The following is a 20,369-nucleotide window of genomic DNA, read 5'->3' on the forward strand; positions in this document are numbered from 1 at the left end:
TTTCCAGAATTTAGAAACACCAAGATCAATGGGCACCCCATTGGGATATTAAAAAACATATAACAGAGGCCTTCTGCCTTTTTCCTTTCATCCTACTAACCCCTCCTACTAAGCCATTTCATGGCTCATGTGTAAGTTCACCCAAAAAAAGAGATGAAAAAGCTAAGGCATGGCATTTTTGCGAATTAACTATAAAAATACACAGTTAATGCTGTGTTGTGGAAAGATTAAAACTGTCACCTGAAAGGTAATTAGGCTATACCTATGGAATATATTGATTTATGATATAATTGATCATATCTCCCATTTAATTGAGAATTAACTGTCACTTGCATTTTCAATTCATTTTTCTTAATGTCTTTTAAAACAGGTGATATGGCCTGTGTTTTATATAAAGAGATGATTTCTATATGAAGGTTCATTTCATAAAATTGGTGTAGCAGACAGTAAGGAGTTCAAGCAAAAGGAAAGAAAAGCATAAAGTTTTTATTATGGAAAAGACAAAATTTAAAGCTTTGGCTCTAATACATGATATTTTCACTGCCATACTAGGTGACTAGAGACTTCTGGAAGGAAGCATGTGGAGTCCTGCGTTTTGATAAGGACTTTAACCTTCTTGAGTAATAATGGATTTTTAAAATCATAATAACTTTTCAGATTTGGGGGTGTTATACCCTTCAGACTTATCTTATCTGTGGCCCCTCCCACCCTGCATTCTCATCTCCTCCCTCTAACAAGGAAAATGAGGATCTGTCAGAATTTGGATAGAGGACCCACCAGGAATTTCTGCCGTTGCTTATTCATGGATTGGCACAGATACTGATTCAGGGGGCACATGGAGTCCAGGATGATTCAGTGCCCAGATTTGTGCTCTAAGGCACATCCCAGCAGCCAGTCAGGGTTCTAAAGTGCTCATTTATCAGGGAAATGAAACCAAGGGCCCAGCTACTCTTGAAGTCATTAAAGCTCCTAGAATTTTTTTTTTTAAATAATAGTGAAAGTGATTAAGTGATTCTAGGATCCTGGCCTCATTCCATTCTGCTAAGTATAAATTTTTCTAACTAAAATGTTCCAAACAGGTTTATTTGCATATGGATTACTTGCTAAGCAGTGTTGACTTCCTATCCTAAAAGCCTTCTCTGCCTTGGGGAAGAAATGTACTGCTCTTTGCCCAAGACCAAGGCTAACTTTGGAGCAGATGAAGTGTGTCTACCTGTGTGTACGTCAAAAATATTCTCCAGCCTTTGAACAAGGGATAAAAACATGCTTTACAAATGCATGCAAATGTAGGCTAAATGTTTGTTTTAACCATTCTTCATGTTTACAAAGGGGAGAAATGGTTTATAAGTAGTATAACTATAAAACAAAAAAGATACATTGTAAAATCAGACCGAAGTCTGACTTCAGTTGTCTTAGTTGGGTAAATCACTAAAATGCTCATCAATCAATGGGCATTAAAATGGTAGGTGATATTTCAAATCGTGCCCTAGGTAAAAAGGGTGAAATAAGGTCAGTTTTGATTGGTAAAGCATTCCATCCTAGAGCTGATTTTATGGAAATTAAATTTAGTAGGTTGTCATCTCGAAATACTTAGCTTATTCATGATTTGTTAGAATTTGTGTTCACGTACCAGAAAAGTGTAAATCTGTATGATACTAAATTTTCTAGTGGCATTTTAAATTTAAAATCTGATTAACACTTGGATTTAGCACCAGTCTACTCACTAAACTGTAGATGGAGTGATGCTCAGGAAATGGGAAAAAGCGGAAGATTAAATTGGTTTGTTAGCTCTGGGGGAATCAATAGTATTTACTGCTAATGCACAAAGCAAATTACAAGCGCTAATGCAGTGGCCATCAGTAGTAAAAACGAGTACCTCTAAAAATTATCTTGACAATAAAATATGCAATATTTTCCATTTTATTTAAGCTAATTGCATGACATGCTTGTTCTTCATCTTATTAGTTTAAGTGAAGTACTAGAAACCTAACCATTTTATTTCAGGTATAAAATGACCAAAAACTTATAATCATTCTTTCAACAAGAGACAGAAGGAAAGGATTTATTCATACAACAAAGATTAAACAAGAAATGCAACAGATGTTTCTTGAGTGCCTAAGCCTGCTGGTATTACAGTGGTGAATAAGAGAGACATGATTCTTGACTTTATGAAGTAAAAAGACTAGTGGAGGAGATAACAATAAACAGTCATACCAGTGAACAAATATAGTATGTCATGATAATTTATGAAATATGCTATGAGGGAAATAAATGTCTTTGAAAGCAAATGAGAGGTAATATCAAAATTTTGTAAAATAGTGAAAAAATGTCATCATGAGTTTACTTTTACATAAAGTTAAAAGTTAACTTTTTGCATAAAGTTTAAAATTTTAGAAAAAGCAAGATTGTAGTCTGTATATAATGAATTAATAATTACTACTAATTTTTCAGAAGCTTTACATCTTAACTACATGCTGCTACATTCGACCACTTTTTTTTTTAATGCTTATGGTGGGGGTTTTTTTAGGAGGTACTAGACATTGAACCCAGGGCTTCATATGTGGGAAGCAAGTGCTCGACCACTAAGCTACACCCACTTCCCTTAACCACTTTTTAAAGTGTGTTCTAGCCATGGGTGCATATTAATTTATACTTACAAGGAGCATATGTGGCTTAAGTGGTTGGGGTCCCACCTCTGATATGGGAGGTCCCGGGTTTGGTTCACGGTGCCTCCTAAAGAGAAAACAGACAACGAGCAGAAAACAAGCACAAACAGTGAGCAAAAAACAATGATCAAAGATTAGGGAGCCATCTGGGGGCAGGGGGGACCTATCACAAGAAGTAGTTCTGTGCTGGAGAATTTAATGGCTTTTTTAATTTAAAAAATCAATGACTTTTATTATAACCACAGTTGAAAATAAATAAAGTTGGCATGTGTTTAACTTTGGTAGTACCTTGATTTTTCCAAATAAGTCAATTTTCATTAAGTGAGTCTTAATATGAAAAAGGCAATGTGTACATTTTAAGGTAGATGCTAAGGACATAATTTAGGTAGCTGTCATGCCCACCGCCCCTTATAGCCTGTCATTTTAATCAACTTCTTTGAAAATAGATATATCTTATATGGGTCCAAATTGTTTCTTTCTTATCCCACTCTCCTTTCTTCTGTGTCCAAAAAATGGGGACCCTATTTGTCAGAACATATTTTCCTTGGGTCTGAAGAGTGTCCTGCTTCCAATAAGTCCTGTGGCAAAGAGAATCATGGCCACTTGAGAGCACACAGAATAAGCTCTTTTGAAACTTTTAAAGTTATCAAAGTTAATAGAATCCAAGGGAGTGTGATGCTGAGGTGACCCCAAATCACATTGTCTTTCTGCATCTGTTTACTGTACTCTGCACAATTGCATCCATTTTTAGACCATTTCCTTCTCATGAGAATCATGTGATGTAGAATGCCAAAGGAGAGACAGAGCTCCTGGGACTCACAAGGATGTCATGACCACCACTGACTGTGCAAGTGTGTGCTCTCCAGCCAGTGCAGTCTTTTTATTGTTCGCATTTACAGGAAAGTTTCTCCAGCTCCAGCTTCCAGACATAGTTTGTCTTTTATTTTACACATGTTTCTCCAGATACACTTAATCATGGAAATATCTAAATAAGTTTGCATTTCTTAGAGGGCAGGCACTTTGTCAAGCTTCTTTGTACCTATTGCAGATGGTAGATATTGATGTTATTTGATAAAAGTTCCCTTTCAAAAGAAACCTATATATTTACACAGTAAACTGAGAACATCTGAATTGCCTGAGTGTTTGGATAAAAATTGTTGCTAAAATTTAATAATGCATTTTTATGACTGAATCATAATAAACATTGTTTTTGCCATCCCTGCAAATCATGACAATTTGAAATGCAGGTATAAAAATATGTATGAGGACTTCTCTGGGAATTGAAAGAAATATTCGCCTCTTTCTGCATTCACTTTGGTCACTTTCCTTTGGCCAGGAAAGAAATGGTATTTGCCAAGGGAAAAGACCAAGTCTGGGAATAGGAGGCATTCCATCTTCAGGACGTATTCCTGTGCCTCAAGTCAGAGAGGTCACTGGCTTGGCCCTTCCTGAAGGATGTAATTACAGGCACAGGACTATTTACTTTCCAGTAAGGTGACCAGAATCTTGAGTGCAAGAGATTGCTTATAAGACCACAGTGTGTGCAGGAACTATACAAAAGCCTAGGAACTATAATAGGAGGTGAGATTATTTTTCTTCATGTATTTAACAAGTTGAATTTCCAGGACTCTGTAAGTGCCCTAAAGCACAGTAATAGAGGAGAATATGAGGTCAAGTTAGATGATTCTACTACTTAAGGGACTTAATTAAATGAATAAAGAAGAGGAATCTATAATAAGATATAATATATCTGATGATTCATTAAATGTAAACTTATTTGTGGCTCCAACATCATGGTAAACAGGACCAGTAACTGTATTAGTAAGAGTAATTCAGAAGTATTTCTAATTTGAAAAACACCAGTGATATTGGGTTTATCTAGAGCAATATGGGGGAGAGGGAAGTGAGTAATTTTCCTTACACTCAACTAAACATATTCTTGTTTTTACCATCAATAGATATTTAGAGAAATTCCTGACTGAGTTGGGGTCCCCTCCCAGAAATCACAGCCCTCCCTCCTGCAGGATAACCACCATCTTATAGTTAATATTCCAAGATACACCTTTCTTCCTTCCCTGTATTTGTGCATCCGTACACAAAATTTGGGGGCAAGTATTCTTTTGCTGATTTAAAAACTTCATACACAAGGCAGCATGTAGCCGACACCACTTATCTTTTTCCTTTGGTCTCTGAGATTTGTTCATGTCCATACATGGGGCTCAGGTTCATTTGTTTGAACTCCTACAAAATAGTTCATAGAAGAACTAGACTCAATGTCTACCTCCATCTTACCTACACATCAATCTCCAGATTGTTCCAGTTTTTTCCCCTTACAAACAGGTTGCATCTTTCTCCTGGTGTGAGAACTTCCTCGTTTCAAATGCCTGAGTCATCCAAAGTACGAAAGTACTAAAATATACACCTAATTTAAAAATATATATGGTGAATTGTGATAATGATTCTGATATTATCCCTCTAGAAATTTTTTAGAATCAAGTGTTTATGAGAACACGAATAGGAATTTCAGGGTTGTAGACTGGGTAAGTAGCACGATGACATCTTAATAGTCCCCCTGCCCCTCTCCTGTCTCCATTTCTTTTTAGTAGATTCTTCACTGGAAAAGATGTTCACCTCAGATTGAAAATCTGGAGTCCACTATCTGTGGCACAGTTATAGGCACAGAAAAATGTAAGCCAGGACTTTACCACACCTAACAAAAGAAAGTTCTTTATTAAAAAAAAAAAATTTTTTCCCCAATTATTCTGGGATCTGGGGCAGCCATGGTGTAAACTATATGATACTGGGTATCTTATGACCCTCATGATAAGATAACAATCCAACCGAATGCAGATGAACTCATGTAAAAGAAAGGATTATGAAGTGTTTGGAAAATAAACACCTAAATTTTCAAAAGTAAATATTAATTTAGTATTTGTGTGAGCTTTAGATATTAAAGCCTGAAGATGTTGGCTCTCCTTTCATTCTCTGTACCCTCGCACCCTGCCCTATAATTCTCAGTGCTTGTTTAATACTCTGTATGCTGGGGGTTCCAGGACCAGTTAAGAAATGGTTGGATTTTCTACTTTCTCCACCAATATATAATAAAATCTCTGTCCCAGGGAATGCCTAGACAATTATTTTAATAATGACATTGGCATCGCTTCATGTTGCCTTTCTCATTAATAGACTTTCATTTTATACTCTGAGCTATGAGTTAATCACAAGTTAAACTGAACTATTATATTGTTTGTTTAATACTCTGCTTCCTTCTTACCTTATACTTGTCTGTCAACCTCAACACAGTTCCCTAGTGGCTCAGGAAACCCTCGACTGGGATTAAGTAATAGTTTACACAACCTCTCTCATTCATTAACCCATGTTGACATTCTCATTCTTCCCACCAGCCTTATTTAAGACTTTCTTAAGTACTTACTCAGCTGCTGGTTTGGGTGCAACTAACAGCACCTATTTAATCAAGAAACTTAATATTCCCAAGGAATCATTTAGCCCACCTCTCAGCCTTCTTCATTAGCACACTCTAATTCAGTCTCCACTCTTCCTTCTTCAAAGTAAACCCTGGCTTTATTCATGGTAAATATGAAGTTTTTAAAAATCTTACTTCTTTTCTCCTTCTATATACACACAAGCAAAAACAGAAAATCAGATGTTATCATTCCAGACGGATTTTCCTTTATTAGTGTATTGAAAATTATGCCAGTAAGATAAAACTAGATCTCCTTGGCTCCATCCTCATCCCCAACCAATCTATTTGTCTCCAGACTGCTGCCAGACTGAGTAATCTCTCTCCAAAGCAAATCCATTCATGTAACTGTCTTCTCTAAGATATTTTGAGGGCTCCCCAGTGGTTTCAGAGTAAAATCCACACTCTAAAGCATGATACGCAAGGACTTTCTTACAGTGGCCCAGGCTATCTCTTGGTGCTCCCCGACACCCAGTAGTGTACTAGTAAATATTTAGCTCTGGGGGAAGAGGACGGAAGCCCTGATTTGTAGCATTTGCCAATTTCCCTGTTTTACATATTCCCACTGTGCCACTTTCAAGCTACAAGGTGAGATCACTGTACAAGAACTGGGAAGAGATGTTGGCTCTTACAAGCCGGCACTAGCTGGCTCCAGCACCCCACTATCGCCCTTCCTTACCTTTAGCCTATCATTCCCACAGTTCTGAGAATTCATCAGTGTCCCTTGCAACCCTGCCTTTACCCTTCTTGTGTCAATTGCCTCAAATTCCCTCTCATACTCATCTGGTTAGGTTAATATTCCATTCCATCCTGCCCTTTAAGCCCTTCTCAGGCATTTCTTCACCCCAGGAAACCCTCTCTAGCTTTCCCTCATCCCCCATTCTGGATTAGCTGCCTTTCCTGAGGACTCCCGTAGTCCTTTGCTTATTTCTACCGTATCACTTACTACACTCAAGTGATCTGCTCCCTGGCTTCCCTCATTAACCCCTTGAAGATGCAGACTGTGGCTTCTATTGTCTTATCCCAGTACTTACCCCAACAGCTTGAACAAAATACATATTTATTGAATGAGTAAATAATTAAAAGAAGGCCCTATATTTCAAATGATGATTAGTAAAAATTATTTTTTAGATGAAACAATCTTACATTCTCTCCTCCAAATCTCTAAAATCTAATTTATAGTTTCCAGTACTTAAATTAATACTGAAGCAACACCGGCAAGTTCCGCTCACTATTACCTATGCCCCTTCCTGACACAACTACTTAAAGACGCCATCCCCACCACCACCACCCCTTCATCACAGGTTTGGGTTCAAGATGAATCCGAAGAACAAAGGGAAGAGGAGGAAAAAAAGGAGAATAAAATATGAAGATAGGAAGGGTGAACAGATAAGTTCTGTACTTAACAAAATTGAAAAAAACAGAACTAAAGCCATTAAAAAAAGGAAGAGGCATCCACTTCTCTGCTTCTTTAGGCTTTCTCTGGAGCCTTTCAACAGAACTTACTCTTCAAGTAGATGATACTGTCTGTATGAGGTCCCTTAGGCAACTCCTTCTAATGGACATTTTGTGAGCCCTGGTACTAGTGCCCTTCCATGAAGTTTGTATTTGGAATCGTAGATTTCCACTTTTAACTGCCAACCTGTTATTGCAAGTTGCAAACAATGTATGTGTTAAGAAAAAGAAATAAAACGTGACGGACTTTTTCAAAATTTCCCCTATTGTGACCATAGGATTAGTCTGCATTGTGGCACCACATACATGCTTTGTACAGAAAGGAATTTTCTTGCACTTGGCCTTGTTTTAGATACCATGATACGGGAAGACTGCTTGCTAAGGGCCTCAGTGACCTCAGTCAATGAGAAGGGTTTCCTGTAGAATGCGGTATCTGACAAGCAGCTATATCAGGAGCAAAGGGTGAAGATAAGGAAAGAGTATCTTTCTGTAATGGTAAGGTGAAAATGGGGGCTAAGAGGTGATACCAGTGATGGCAGGCTAGACTATAGTATGGGTTTGAACAGTATATTGGAGTACAATTGAAGGACTCTCATTTCATCCATCTTTCACCACTTCTTCCCTAGCCCTCCACTAAGGCAATCACCAGTCTGTTTCTCTTGAGTGTGACACTGTTAGGCACATCAACAGACCACGGCTCTTACCATCTTCTGCAAGACCACTTCTGTTTTATTGGTTAGTACAGGGTAATTGGTGTTCTGTCTCCAGGATATCTCTTTTACTTCTCCGAGTAAATACATTAAAATTTGTCTTCTTTTAACTTAATAGAGAAAAGCAGAAAACCTTTCTACGCTAAGCATCAAAATCTGCCTCATTTGGGAAATTTTTCTTTATGAATCATTTTGTCACTCCTGACTGCGATGGAAGTGCAGTGTGAGTACTGCTAACTTCAGCCACGTGGACTCAGTCAAAGGTCTGATTGTCTTAGGAAATGAGGATAGAGAAGCAAAGAGATTCCTTGTGGAATTCTGAATCTTTTGCATTCCAGTGATAACTTGAGAGGAAAGTAGATATAAATGTATTTAATTTATGTAAAGATGCACTTGTAGGCATGTGCTTATAAATCCGTATACATATATTCATAAGATACATTCTGCCACAAGTATTTCATTCTTCCTTCTTCACTTATCCAAGTTCTTTGAAGACCTGCATCAAGCTCAGCATCTGCCATGAGCCTTCCCCAACTGTGTTAGCCCACACTGACCTTAACGTTTTCCTAATCATATAGCATTTACTGCCTATACCATACTTTTTCTAACTTAGCTACGAGCAGGCTTCTTTGTACTCTGCATTATGGGTTAGCTGTTTCATGTGTGTCTTTTTATCTCCCTATGTACATGATGCCTTCAGCGGACACTGAAGGAACTGGCTGGACATCAATAGAAGCATTTGCTTTAGAACAGGTTTTGGCAAATCATGACCTGTTTTTTGTTTTGTTGTTGTTGTTTGTATAGCCAGCAAGTTAAGAATGGTTCTTACATATTTAAGGGCTTATAAAACAGAACAGGGAGTAGATGTGGCTCAAGCAGTTGAGCACCCACCTCCCACATGGGATGAGTTCGGTTCCCGGTGCCTCCTGAAAAAACAAAAAGAACAAGCAAAACAAACAACAACAACAAAAAAACCCAACTCAGGTAAGTCGATGTAGCTCAGTGGCTGAGCACTGGCTTCCCACATACAAGGTCCCATGTTCATTTCCTGGCCCCCTGTACCTAAAAAAAAAACAGAGCAACAAAAGTATGCCACAGTAACCCTAAGGCCCCCGAAGCCCAACATATTTACTAGCTAACCCTTTATTTAAAAAATGTCAGTCCCTGCTTTATGGATTAATGAAAATCAATTATGGAGAGATAAATAGGTCCATACTTTTGGTAGGGCCATGAATAACCTTATTGTCTATATAGGCATTATAGGGAGTCACTAGACCAACAGGAGTAACCATAATAAGAGCTGTTTTTAAGTTGCACAAAGGCAGAGATTTGTGTCTTTTGGTTTGCTGCCTCATCTCTTCCACACCTAGAACAGTATCTGTCACATTCACAAAATATTCAATAAATATTTTAAGTAGTTTTATTTAGATATATTCACGTACCATATGATCTCTCCAAAGTGTATAATCCATGGCTTTTAGCATAATCACAATGTTGTACATTTATCACCACATCAATAAATATTTTGAATGAATAAATGAATGAAGGTAGTTGCCATTTAATATGTTCCAGGTACTGGATTTACCTCATTTAAACCTCAAAAAACTTCTATTAGAGAAGATGAGTTTTTCCATTTTACAGATGAAGAAACTGAGTTTTAGAGCTCTAAGCATTTTGCCGATGTTTGCACAGCTCGAAAGGGCAAGGCCATTCTTGAGCCCAGGGTCTTATCTACCAGACCAGATGGTTACAACGGGAAATGATTGAAAAGGGGTTTGGGGAACATTACGCTAAGACATTATAAAAGTGGGCTTCAGGAAGGAGAATCTGGAATCCAGGAAATCAGATTGTCCGAGGCAACGTATGAAATTTCTTTTCATTTTCAATAGAAAAATTCATAAGAATTAAGAACTGGATATGAACAATAAAGAAAAAGAAAGAGTCAAAGATGGTGGGGACTCAACCCTGAGGATGGCTGTTGATGCCATACAGAAATAGGAAGCTGCGTGAAGGAACCATTTTGGAAAGAAAAGGGACGATTTTCATTGTCATCACTGGCACATTCAAAGATAGCCTGCAGGCAGTAGGAGCGAAGGCTGGTCCTCAGAAGAGACAACGCCACTGGGTGTGTAAAGTTAGGTCATTACCACGAGCCAGAGGGCAGCAAGGCTGCCGGGTCCATCACCTGGTGAATCACCCATGTTGAGCCAGCAGCTGGCCGGCCAGACGCCCGGTTATGCTGTCTTCGTGGCCGTCCAAGCCTGTCCACACAGCCAAAGAGGATGCTTTTCCTTCCTAGAGAAGAGTTTCCCCTTTAATTCTGCTCTCCTGCTTTGCTCTCTGCTAGAACTCCAGTGGAGTTCTCAGGCTGTTATGAAACCCAAAGTAGTTGAAGTCATATAACAGGATTACTTCATCACGAAGAGTTCGTGGACGCAGAAATATTGAAGAAGAATCTTTCTTCTAAATTGTGCATGGAGCACATCAGGCTGAGTCATCTCCAGAGCACAAAACAGCTTGGTCAGATCACACCATCCTTATAGTGATGTCTTCGCCTTAAAGACCCCAAAAAGAAGGACTTGCTCTACCAGAGAACTGACCTTTCTGTATTTCACAAAGAATCCAGAGTTTAAAATATTGACATCTCAATGTGAGTACAGATTGAGAGAAGTTAAAATATGTCTGAAAGAAACATAACAAGACACTCAAGTTCAAAGCTGGATGACTCGTCTATGGTCAGTTCCACAACCATTCCCCTCCCAATACAACGTAATAAAGAGGAGAGAGAGCACATGAATCAAATTTAAGGAAATACTGGAATTCTCTGTATGGGGTTCTTATTATTTTTGTAACTATCACATAAGTTTGAAATTATTTCAAAATAAAAAGTAAAAAGAAAAAAAAATTTAGGGAAACAAGCTAAGTGGAATTCCTGAAATTAAAATGGTGGAGTTTTTAGCCCAACTATATGAAAAGTTCTAGACAAAGAGGGATTTTCTCTTGAAATATGTATCCTCCAGAAAGCCATTACTATAACATGTACCTAGGATTTGTACAAAGTATGACTATGAATAAAATTTATATTAAAATGTTTCTGTTGATTTAGACTAAGGTCAAAAAGTAAAGAAAGCCAGTGTGAACAAACTGGCAAAATGTTTTACAAGATAGTACATTTTTAAAGATCTATCTGCAAGCCTGATTTAAATTATCTATAGATGAGCTAAATCTGTCTTATAGATCAATTAAAAGAATCACTATTTTAAATATATCACATCCTTAATTACACTGAATTAAATGTAATTGCATATTCACAGCATGCATCATGATGTTAATTAAGGGAAACATTTTGAATTAAATATATTGAGGCATATAGCACTTCAATTTTCTTTTTATTAAAAAAAGCTCTATGTCTGAATCAGGTGAAAAAAAGCTGATAAGGACTCAAAAGATAAAGAAACACTAATATAATTCAAGTATTGCAGCAAGGCTTACAAATTGTAAAGTAATTCCTTTTTTTTTTGAAACTGACAGTATATAAAACTTTGGGTAAAGTAAATTAGTTTGTAACAAGTTTTCTTTTTGCAAAATGGATGTTTACCATTGGTTCTCAGAGTTGATGTCATATAGTTATTTTAAAGAGGATAAATGAGATAAAGTATGGTAAATGCTTTTCGAAAGTTCTTAAAGCCTACAGGATCTATTAAAGTTTTGGAGCAGCCTATGGTGGTTGGGGGGACAAGTGAGTGTTTACTCACGTAATCACCTAACCATCCAGAGCAGTGATTCTTTTGACACCAGACTATGGTGATTTGGAGACTCCAAATTCCTGGGAAGCTTTGGGAAGCCATCTGTAGACCCAGCATGGTAGAGCTGGAAGGGAACCTAGAGATCATCTTGCTCCTTTTTAAAGCAGAGGCACGCAGCCTAACCTGGGGTGAAGACCCTGGGGCCAGATGGCCTCAATTTAACCCTGGCCCCGCTGTTGACTCGTCACGTGACCACTCAGTGTCTTGGTTCCTCCCAGGATTGCTTTGAGAATTCTGTGAATTAAAGTGCTTAACGAGTGCTTAGAAGGATGTCTGACACATTTATGCACTATGAACAAATGTTTGTAAAATAAAATAAAACAGAGGCCAGAGAGATCAAGTGATTTGCCTACAGTCCTATGTAGCGCAAGGAAGGTGAGTTGGGATAGAGTCAGTCCTGTCCCATAGTCTATGCTCATTTCTCTTTTCCACCAGGTCCTTAGACCATCCCTGTGGTGTGGGTTTGCCTCAGATATGCTGAAAGATGATGATGTTCTTTCATCATTTATGTGTCACAACAATGTAAGGTAATGGTAGTGGGGCAATGTAGGGGAATCCTATATGGTATGCATGACTGTTTTGTTAACTCACAGCTTCTCAAATAAAACAATATTTAATTCTGTAAGAGCCTATAAGAAAGTGGAATTTGAAATCAACAGCTTACAGTCAAGCTCCAATATTTATTGAGAACTCTCTGACCCTCAGTTTCTTTATCTATTTAATTATGATGATCGTAACAAACCCAACTCACAGACTTGTTACGACAATCAAATGAAAGAATTTACTTTGAAAATCATAGTTACTTAATGTTATTGTGAGTTCCCGTGAGCTAAGTTTCAAAGTGCTTAGGACGTTAAGAAGTTGGGTTGGGAAAATTCTTAATAGACTCTTCATTTCCTTACTTTCCATTCATTCATTTTTTTGCTACTAAAATTTATTATGGACAATATATGTATGTGTGTGTGTATATATATATATGAATAATAAAACAAATATTCATGTTCCTACCACCAGGTTTAGAAAAGAACATTGTCAATGCCTTTGATGCCCCTGTGTGTCCCACCCCAGTCGTATCCCCCTCCCTCCCTGGAAAGGCAGTAAACGACACTGGTGAATTGTGTACTCATCTTTCCCTTGCTTTTAGGTTCACTCCTCATGTATATGCCTGAACAAATATTGTATTGGATGAATGGGGTTTTTACTATTTATTTCTTTTCCCCTCATAACCCAAACATATCTAGCAACATTTCTTGTACCCTTATACTGTCCACCTTACTCTTGGTCACTATCTCTCCTGACCCCTCACCCAATAAAACATATTATGGCCGTCATTCAAAAGACTCTGTGAAGAGACTTTAGCAGAGAGTCAGGCTTCGGGCTTATGTTGACAAGGAATGGGTGTCAATGACTAGAGGGAGGTGGGACATCAACTGCCAAAGCAAATGCAATTGTTCACGAATGGGAAGCATCTTGGGTCAGCATAGCTACTCTGAGGTTCGTTTGGTATCCAAGTTGGTCACCTCACCTTAAGCTTACTGGGAAAAAAAACCAAAAAGTTAATTCGAGGCAGATTTGGATTTCCATACTAAGGAGTTTGATATTTCCCTGTAGGTCTGTGAGAAGTAGCCAAGGTTTATTGTTTGTTTTTTGTTTTGTTTTGTTTTTCAACTAAGGAGTTGAGGAAGGGGGAGGTAGCGCATGACCACTTAAAGGAAAAGAGGAGGGAACCTGGACAGCCACGAGGAAGCACCTAGCCTAGGGCAGGACCGGGGCATGGCGAGAAGGGCAGCTCCTGCTTACAGGTGCTATGGGACTTAGCCACTGGCAGGGTGTGGGAAATTCTAGAGAAAGGGATTAATGACAATTGAAATGTCAAAGTTATGTGATTGGAAACATGGACTGTTCAATGACCAAAACAGAAGGACCAAAACAGATTTTAGACTAGTACAGCCCAAAGTGCAGGTGGTCCTCTCTGTGCAGTTTTCCAGAAAACAGTGATTAATTCCAGCCTTTCTCTCAGGAAAGAAAACAGGAGTGGGTGAGTCCACATTTCCTCCTTTGAAAAGTGGTAGGTTTTTTAGCGTGTTAAGTAATATCTTTAGTTAAATGATTCCAACTCTCCGAGAGTTACAATTTCCCTGAGTTTCAGATTCTCGTACATAAAATGAGGGCGTGGAATAAGATGATCTCCAAAGCACTTTCCATTTTTGTCATTGTGCAATTCTCTGAACACTGCCCAGAATAATAAACAGTAGCAAATGACAATCAGGAGCTTGAGATGCAGAGAGAACTGGATTCTCATTCCAGTTCCAGTGTGAGCTGGGCAAGTGTGGCCTGGTCCTTGGCTTCCCTGAGACTCCTTCTCTTTAACTGAGTGTCACAAAACCTCACAGGGTTACTCTGAGTCTTGTTGTCCATGAAACATCCAACTCTGAGCCTGGCACATTGTAGGTACAGAGTAAAGATTGATTTCCTCCCTCCTTCTTCCTCCTTTTGTTACTAATGGGAAAGAGTCTGGCTTCCCTCCTGGTGCTGGGGCAAATCCTACTAAGCAGACTCTTGCTGTTCCCCAAGTCAGCCACTGTCTAAGGGAACTGCTTGTTGCCAGCTATGCTCAGTTTTATCCCAAGACATGGGACCACCTGGCTTTGGCGGAAGCACAAGTGGCCAGAAGAACCCAGGCTGCGCGTCTGTGCTTGCACATCCACCCCCAATGCCACAGCCCGGACTGTGTGTAAAGTGGTGAGAAGAAGCAGTCCCATCTTCCCTACAGAAGTGAGCAGCAATCATCAAACGCACACATTGCTATTACCTATAATGCAATGATAGGGTCAGACAAATACGATTCAATGGGTCAGGCTGAGATGTAGTTGTATTTGCAGTGCTTTTCCTCTGCAATGCTGGGAACTTAAACTAAGGCTCCCCTGTTAAAGTTCAAAGCCTCAGCAGGCAAAGTCCTAAGTCAGTTCCTGGCACCCTTATCCCAGTCATTGAGTTTATCAGGATTCTCAGCAGGAGGATGGAGGAGTGTTCCTCTCTCCTGCAGTGGATACTGACTTGAATGTTACTTTTTTCCTGGAAGCTACTGCCCCTCTCCCACCCCACCTTGCCTGCTGATCTCAGCTGTGTGAAAAATGAAAAATGAAAAAGTTAGGGGGGGAAACAGATGTGGCTCAACCAACTGGGCTCCCATCTAACATATGAGAGGTCCAGGGTTCGATGCCCAGGGCCTCCAGGTGAGGGCAAGCTGGTATATATGGCGAGCTAGCGCACATAGACTGCTGGCCCATGCAGAAATGCTGCCCTGAGCAGGAGTGCCACCCTGCATGGGAATGCCACCCCGTGCGGGAAGGCAGGAGTGCCGGCCAACATGGAGAGTTGGCGCAGCAAGATGACGCAACGAGACACAGAGGAGAGAAAATAAGAAGATGCAGCAGAACAGGGAGCTGAGGTAACACGAGAGAGTAATCACCTCTCTCCCACTCCAGAAGGTCCCAGGATCAGTTCCCAGAGCTGCCTTGTGAGAATACAAGCAGACACAGAAGAATACACAGCAAATGGACACAGAGCAGACAACAGAGGACCGGGGCGGGGGGGGGGGGGGGGGAGGTGAGAAATAAAAAATCTTTTAAATAAATAAATAAAAAGTGAGGGGTTCCCTGGCTTATGAAATTTGAATGCCCCTTGAACATGTTTTTTTGGCCCCAAATTGTGCAATTTTTTCAAGACTGAGAAGTTCTGTAGACCCTATTCCAGCATTGTGCAATGCTTCTCTTCTCAGGAGTTTTGTTTCTTTGGCCAATAGAGATGTACTTAGTCCTATCAGTCCTTGAGGAGATACTATTTAAAGACTTTACTATTTCCTAAAAGAGAGGCCTTGAAATGCTCGATATAAATGTTGCATTAACCGTGATGCAGAGGTCTACATTTATGCCTCACACATGAGGAAACAGACACAGAGGCTACAGTTCTGGTTGTACACCTGTAGGTCCTTCTCAGCTCCGTTGCCCTGCTCAAGCTTTCATCGAGGCTGCCCACAAAGGAAGCTGGGTAGGCAGCTGGGCCCTATCTCTGGTTACTTTGTGGATGCATTCATTTATTCAGCAAGCTGTTATTAAACATTGACCATGTGCTGGGCACAGTATGGGGCCCCAGGGATAAAAGATGAGTAAGACAATTCTTGTCCTTCAGTTAGTAGAAGCTTGCCACTAATTTACAAAGAATAATTAAAGATTCTACTCCATATACAGCAAATTATTTTTAATACCCCAGTGGTTCATAATATCTCCACCAGCACCAAATCCCAGTGCAAGTTTGAGTCTTTTAAAGTTCCCAGACTTCCCTCTAGACCTAGAGAAGAAAAAGCAAGAAAGAGTAAGAGAAGGAACAAAACAACCACAGAAGCCTGCTCCTTAGGAGGAGACACTACTATAATGGAATATTTCAGATGGCCCTTGATTTAAAATTGGCCTTTGCTCCTTTAAACAGCTTCCCTTAGTTCTGGCTATCTCTGCAAAATGGAGAATTGATCACCAATAGAAATTTAATTACCAATTAATCGGCTGCTATTGAATTGCTGGTGCATCTGTTATCTGTGACTCCTCAGAGTAATCTATAGCAGTTTAGTGAAGAAGAGCTTCTAATTAAATAGTGAAATAGTATTCATTAATAGATCAAAATAAATGTCTTGAACTAAAACATTGCATTAATTACAAGAGTCAGTAGGCTTAGCATCTCTGAGATTCTTAGCTTGCTAATTTATTGCTGTTAAAATGAACACTAGTTTGTGATATATAAAATAGAATTTTTAAGATGATTTTTAGCAATATAAGGTACAAAATAGGAATAGGATTTTCACTCTATGAAATAGAAGTTTGACCTTAAGGAAGCTGAATTTTTATTTAGTTTCTTTTTAGATAGGAAGTCGATTTGAAATACATTCTGACAATTTTCTAATTATTATAAATATAATAGGACACGAATAGAGAATTTCTAATCTTTAAATCATTTTCCTGGACTTGTAGCTATATGCAAAGATGTGTAAGAATGAACCTATTATTCCCTTTTTTTTCAAATTAGACCTAGTTTTCCTCAATACATCCTCCTGCCCCCTGTCATTTGCCCCAAATTTACCAAGTCCCAATTATTTTATCAGGACAATAAGGAGCCAGACACTCACTTTAATATTAATAATATTGGTTTGCATCCCCATACTCATCCTCATCTACCCATAACTGATTTATTTACTTGTTCATTCATTCAAGTACTACTTATTAAATATCTACTGTGTGAGATATTTAATCTACTGCTGGCAATATGGTGCTAAACATGACTCACATTCATCAAATAATCATACAACCAAATATGAAGTTGCAGCTGTGATGTGATGAGTGCCATGAGTATAAGAAAAAGGCATTAAGAGAATCTTTAAGAAAATCATTTGACCTAGATCTTGGTCAGGACAGCCTCCTGAGAAAATGGTGAAAAGCCAAGATCTGAAGTTAGTAGGAGAGTTAACTAGGTGAATGGAATTGGAAGGGACATTCCAGGCAGAGGGAAGACCATGTGGAAAGGCCCTGCGGTGGGAGAATGTGTGGCATATTTGGAGAATTAAAGAAGGTCAGCCTGTTGGAGCATAAAAGCAAAGGAGAATATGGTACAGAATGTCTGGAGAAGTTGGGTAGGGACCAGATGATGCAAGTCCCAACACGCCATGTTAAAGATTTTGTCCTTTGCCCTAAGAACAATGGGGGCATTAAATGTTTTTAACAGAGAGTAATATGATCAGAGTTGTGTTTTAAAAACAAAATCCAGCTGCAGAATGGAGAACAGGTCTGAAAAATATGAAAATGAATGTGGCAAGAAGCCTTTCCAGTGGTCTGGGAAAGGGACGAGGGAGGCTTGGATAAAGGTTGTGGTAGTAGAGATAGAGAAAATTGGATGAATCCAGGAGATATTGAGAGAGTAAGGTTGATGGAATTGGTAATAAATTGTATATGGAGACCGAGGAAGAGGGAGGAATCAGGGATGACACAGATTTCTGACCTGTGTACCTGGAGGAATGGTAAAGCCCTTCACTGGGGTAAGTAACATCTCAAGAAGATCAGGCTTGGGGGAAGATTGTGGTTTATGCTTTGGCCACACTGAGCTGAGCTTCCTGAGACATCCAAGTCCACATTTCGTAGGCTGTGTGATATAAGCACAGTCAACTCAAGAGAAGAGGAGTGTGCTGGAAATGCAAATGAGTGGGTCAAATAAGTGCTAATAAACGTCACTGGAGAGGCATGGGGGAGAATGGGAAGCATGAGTGGACCTAGGATGGAACCTTGAGAAACCCTGACATTGATAGCCAGGTATGGATGGTCTGCAGAAGAGACAGAAATGTTGCAGTCTTTGAGGTGGAAGGAAAATGAGGGATGGAAGTGTCAAGGAGAAGGGAGGGATGCACGGTGCTTAAATGTCATATACCACTGAACAATATTTTTTAAAAAAGCAAAAACCTTCCACTTGGAGTTGAACCTGATGACTATTATCTGTTAGACTGATAATTGCCTTTCAGTAAGGTAGCTACTGAGACATTTGGTGTGCAACTTTTACATTTTTTGAGCCTTGCACGATAATGATGACATATTTAAGGGGTGTTCACTGCATGCTGGCTTCTATTCTAAATGATTTATGTAAACTAGCTCATTTGCTCTTTACAATGATTCTATAAAGTTGGTACTACTTCTGTAATTCACTCTATTTTACACATGGGGAAAATGAAACACAGAAAGACCATGCTAATTCCACAAATACAGAGCGATTACACAAATTACATAAAGCAAGCAGGCAGTCTAAGCTCTGCTGCTGCCTCCCCACAAATTATCTATCAGCCATCATTCCCTACCATCGCTCTGTACGCAAACACACAAAGCCACACATTTTTAAATATATGGTATGACTAACATTTATTTTTTCAGCTGAAATTCATTTGATTGGACTTGCCAGCTAGAAGCATTACCTGTTATGTCAAGAGCCAAGACATTTAAATTTTTGTTTTTCTTTTGATAGCACCAGCTAAGTTCCATCTAGATATATGCACATATTAACCCAGTGTGTAAATAGTATGGCAAGACCTGCCCCTGTTTAGGAGTCTGTGTCTACACAATGGATGCCTAGTGAAAACTGAGCCATTGCGGTCGCTGGAGATATTTCTCCCTATCTGGAGCTACAGTTATTCTCACCCTTCCCTTCCAAGCTCTGAAAAGACTCAGTTTTTTACCAACTTTTTCATATCTGGACACACATTAATTCTATGACCATATTTTATTCCAGACACTTTTGAGAAATTCGTCAGGCTGTGAAGTACGCAGTGATGAATATCGAACGGAGTTTACCACGGCTTTGCAGCGTGTTGACTTATTTATGGGCCAGTTCAACCAAGTCCTTCTAACATCTATATCCACCTTCATTAAAGGTGACCTCACCATTGCTAATCTTGGGACATCAGAGGGCCGTTTCATGCAGGTAAATGCTTTCTGAGAGTGGCTATGTGTGCTTGATCAGATTTGTAATTGATTTGGTTTTGTTTTTACAGTAAGGCATTTGCAAATACAGTAGAGTAAAAATCACAGCAGAAGCTAGAGACACAGACTGAAAGCAAACAAGTGAAGGCTGCTCCTCTTTTTACCCTATTTTTGTCAAGTTCTTTACACTTTCAGTTTGAATGCAGCTGCTTTTATTTTCATGTCCAGAATGGTTTGGATTTTTTTTTTATTTCCATTCATAATTTCTATCACATGATTGGAAAATAAAATGAAACAATTAAAGCACTTCCAGGCTATGTTTTCCTATTACAAGGGAAGCTATGATCAAAGGAGACCTATTGTGTGAACCGTGCGTCTCCATGAGAAGAAACATTCACATCATTGAGAAATATTGGCAAGGGTTAGGAAGGGACGTTATGATCAAAATCCCATTGTAACTCCAGCTCTCCTGATTCTGCAATGATGGACTCAAACGCAGAGTTCAAGTACTAAAAAAAAAAAATGGAATTTTTTAAGAAATCCTTTTAATAGATAGCAACAGCATTTCCATACAATAAAAGTTCACATTTCAGACTTGAAGCTACTGTGTTTCCTAGATACAAGAATCATAGCATTTTGAAATAAATTAAAATGCTCTTTCTGCATTGGATCTGTTAACTGCTTTAATAGTTATTGGGTTGTGCTTTCAACATGAGTTCATTAGTAGATGCTTGGTTAATTCC

General features: G+C 39.0%; 1 protein-coding gene across 2 annotated transcripts in view; it reads left to right on the forward strand.

The window, feature by feature from the left end:
• MET (MET proto-oncogene, receptor tyrosine kinase) overlaps nucleotides 1–20,369 on the forward strand; it is a 118,736-nt gene that overhangs the window by 36,862 nt on the left and 61,505 nt on the right. For both annotated transcript variants that reach the window (XM_004449291.3, NM_001281764.2), the window contains exon 3: nucleotides 19,436–19,627. In XM_004449291.3, coding sequence (XP_004449348.2) covers nucleotides 19,436–19,627 — 192 coding nt within the window. The remainder of the gene's footprint in view (nucleotides 1–19,435; nucleotides 19,628–20,369) is intronic.

Source organism: Dasypus novemcinctus, chromosome 5, assembly GCF_030445035.2.
Source record: "Dasypus novemcinctus isolate mDasNov1 chromosome 5, mDasNov1.1.hap2, whole genome shotgun sequence".
Lineage (NCBI taxonomy): Eukaryota > Metazoa > Chordata > Mammalia > Cingulata > Dasypodidae > Dasypus > Dasypus novemcinctus.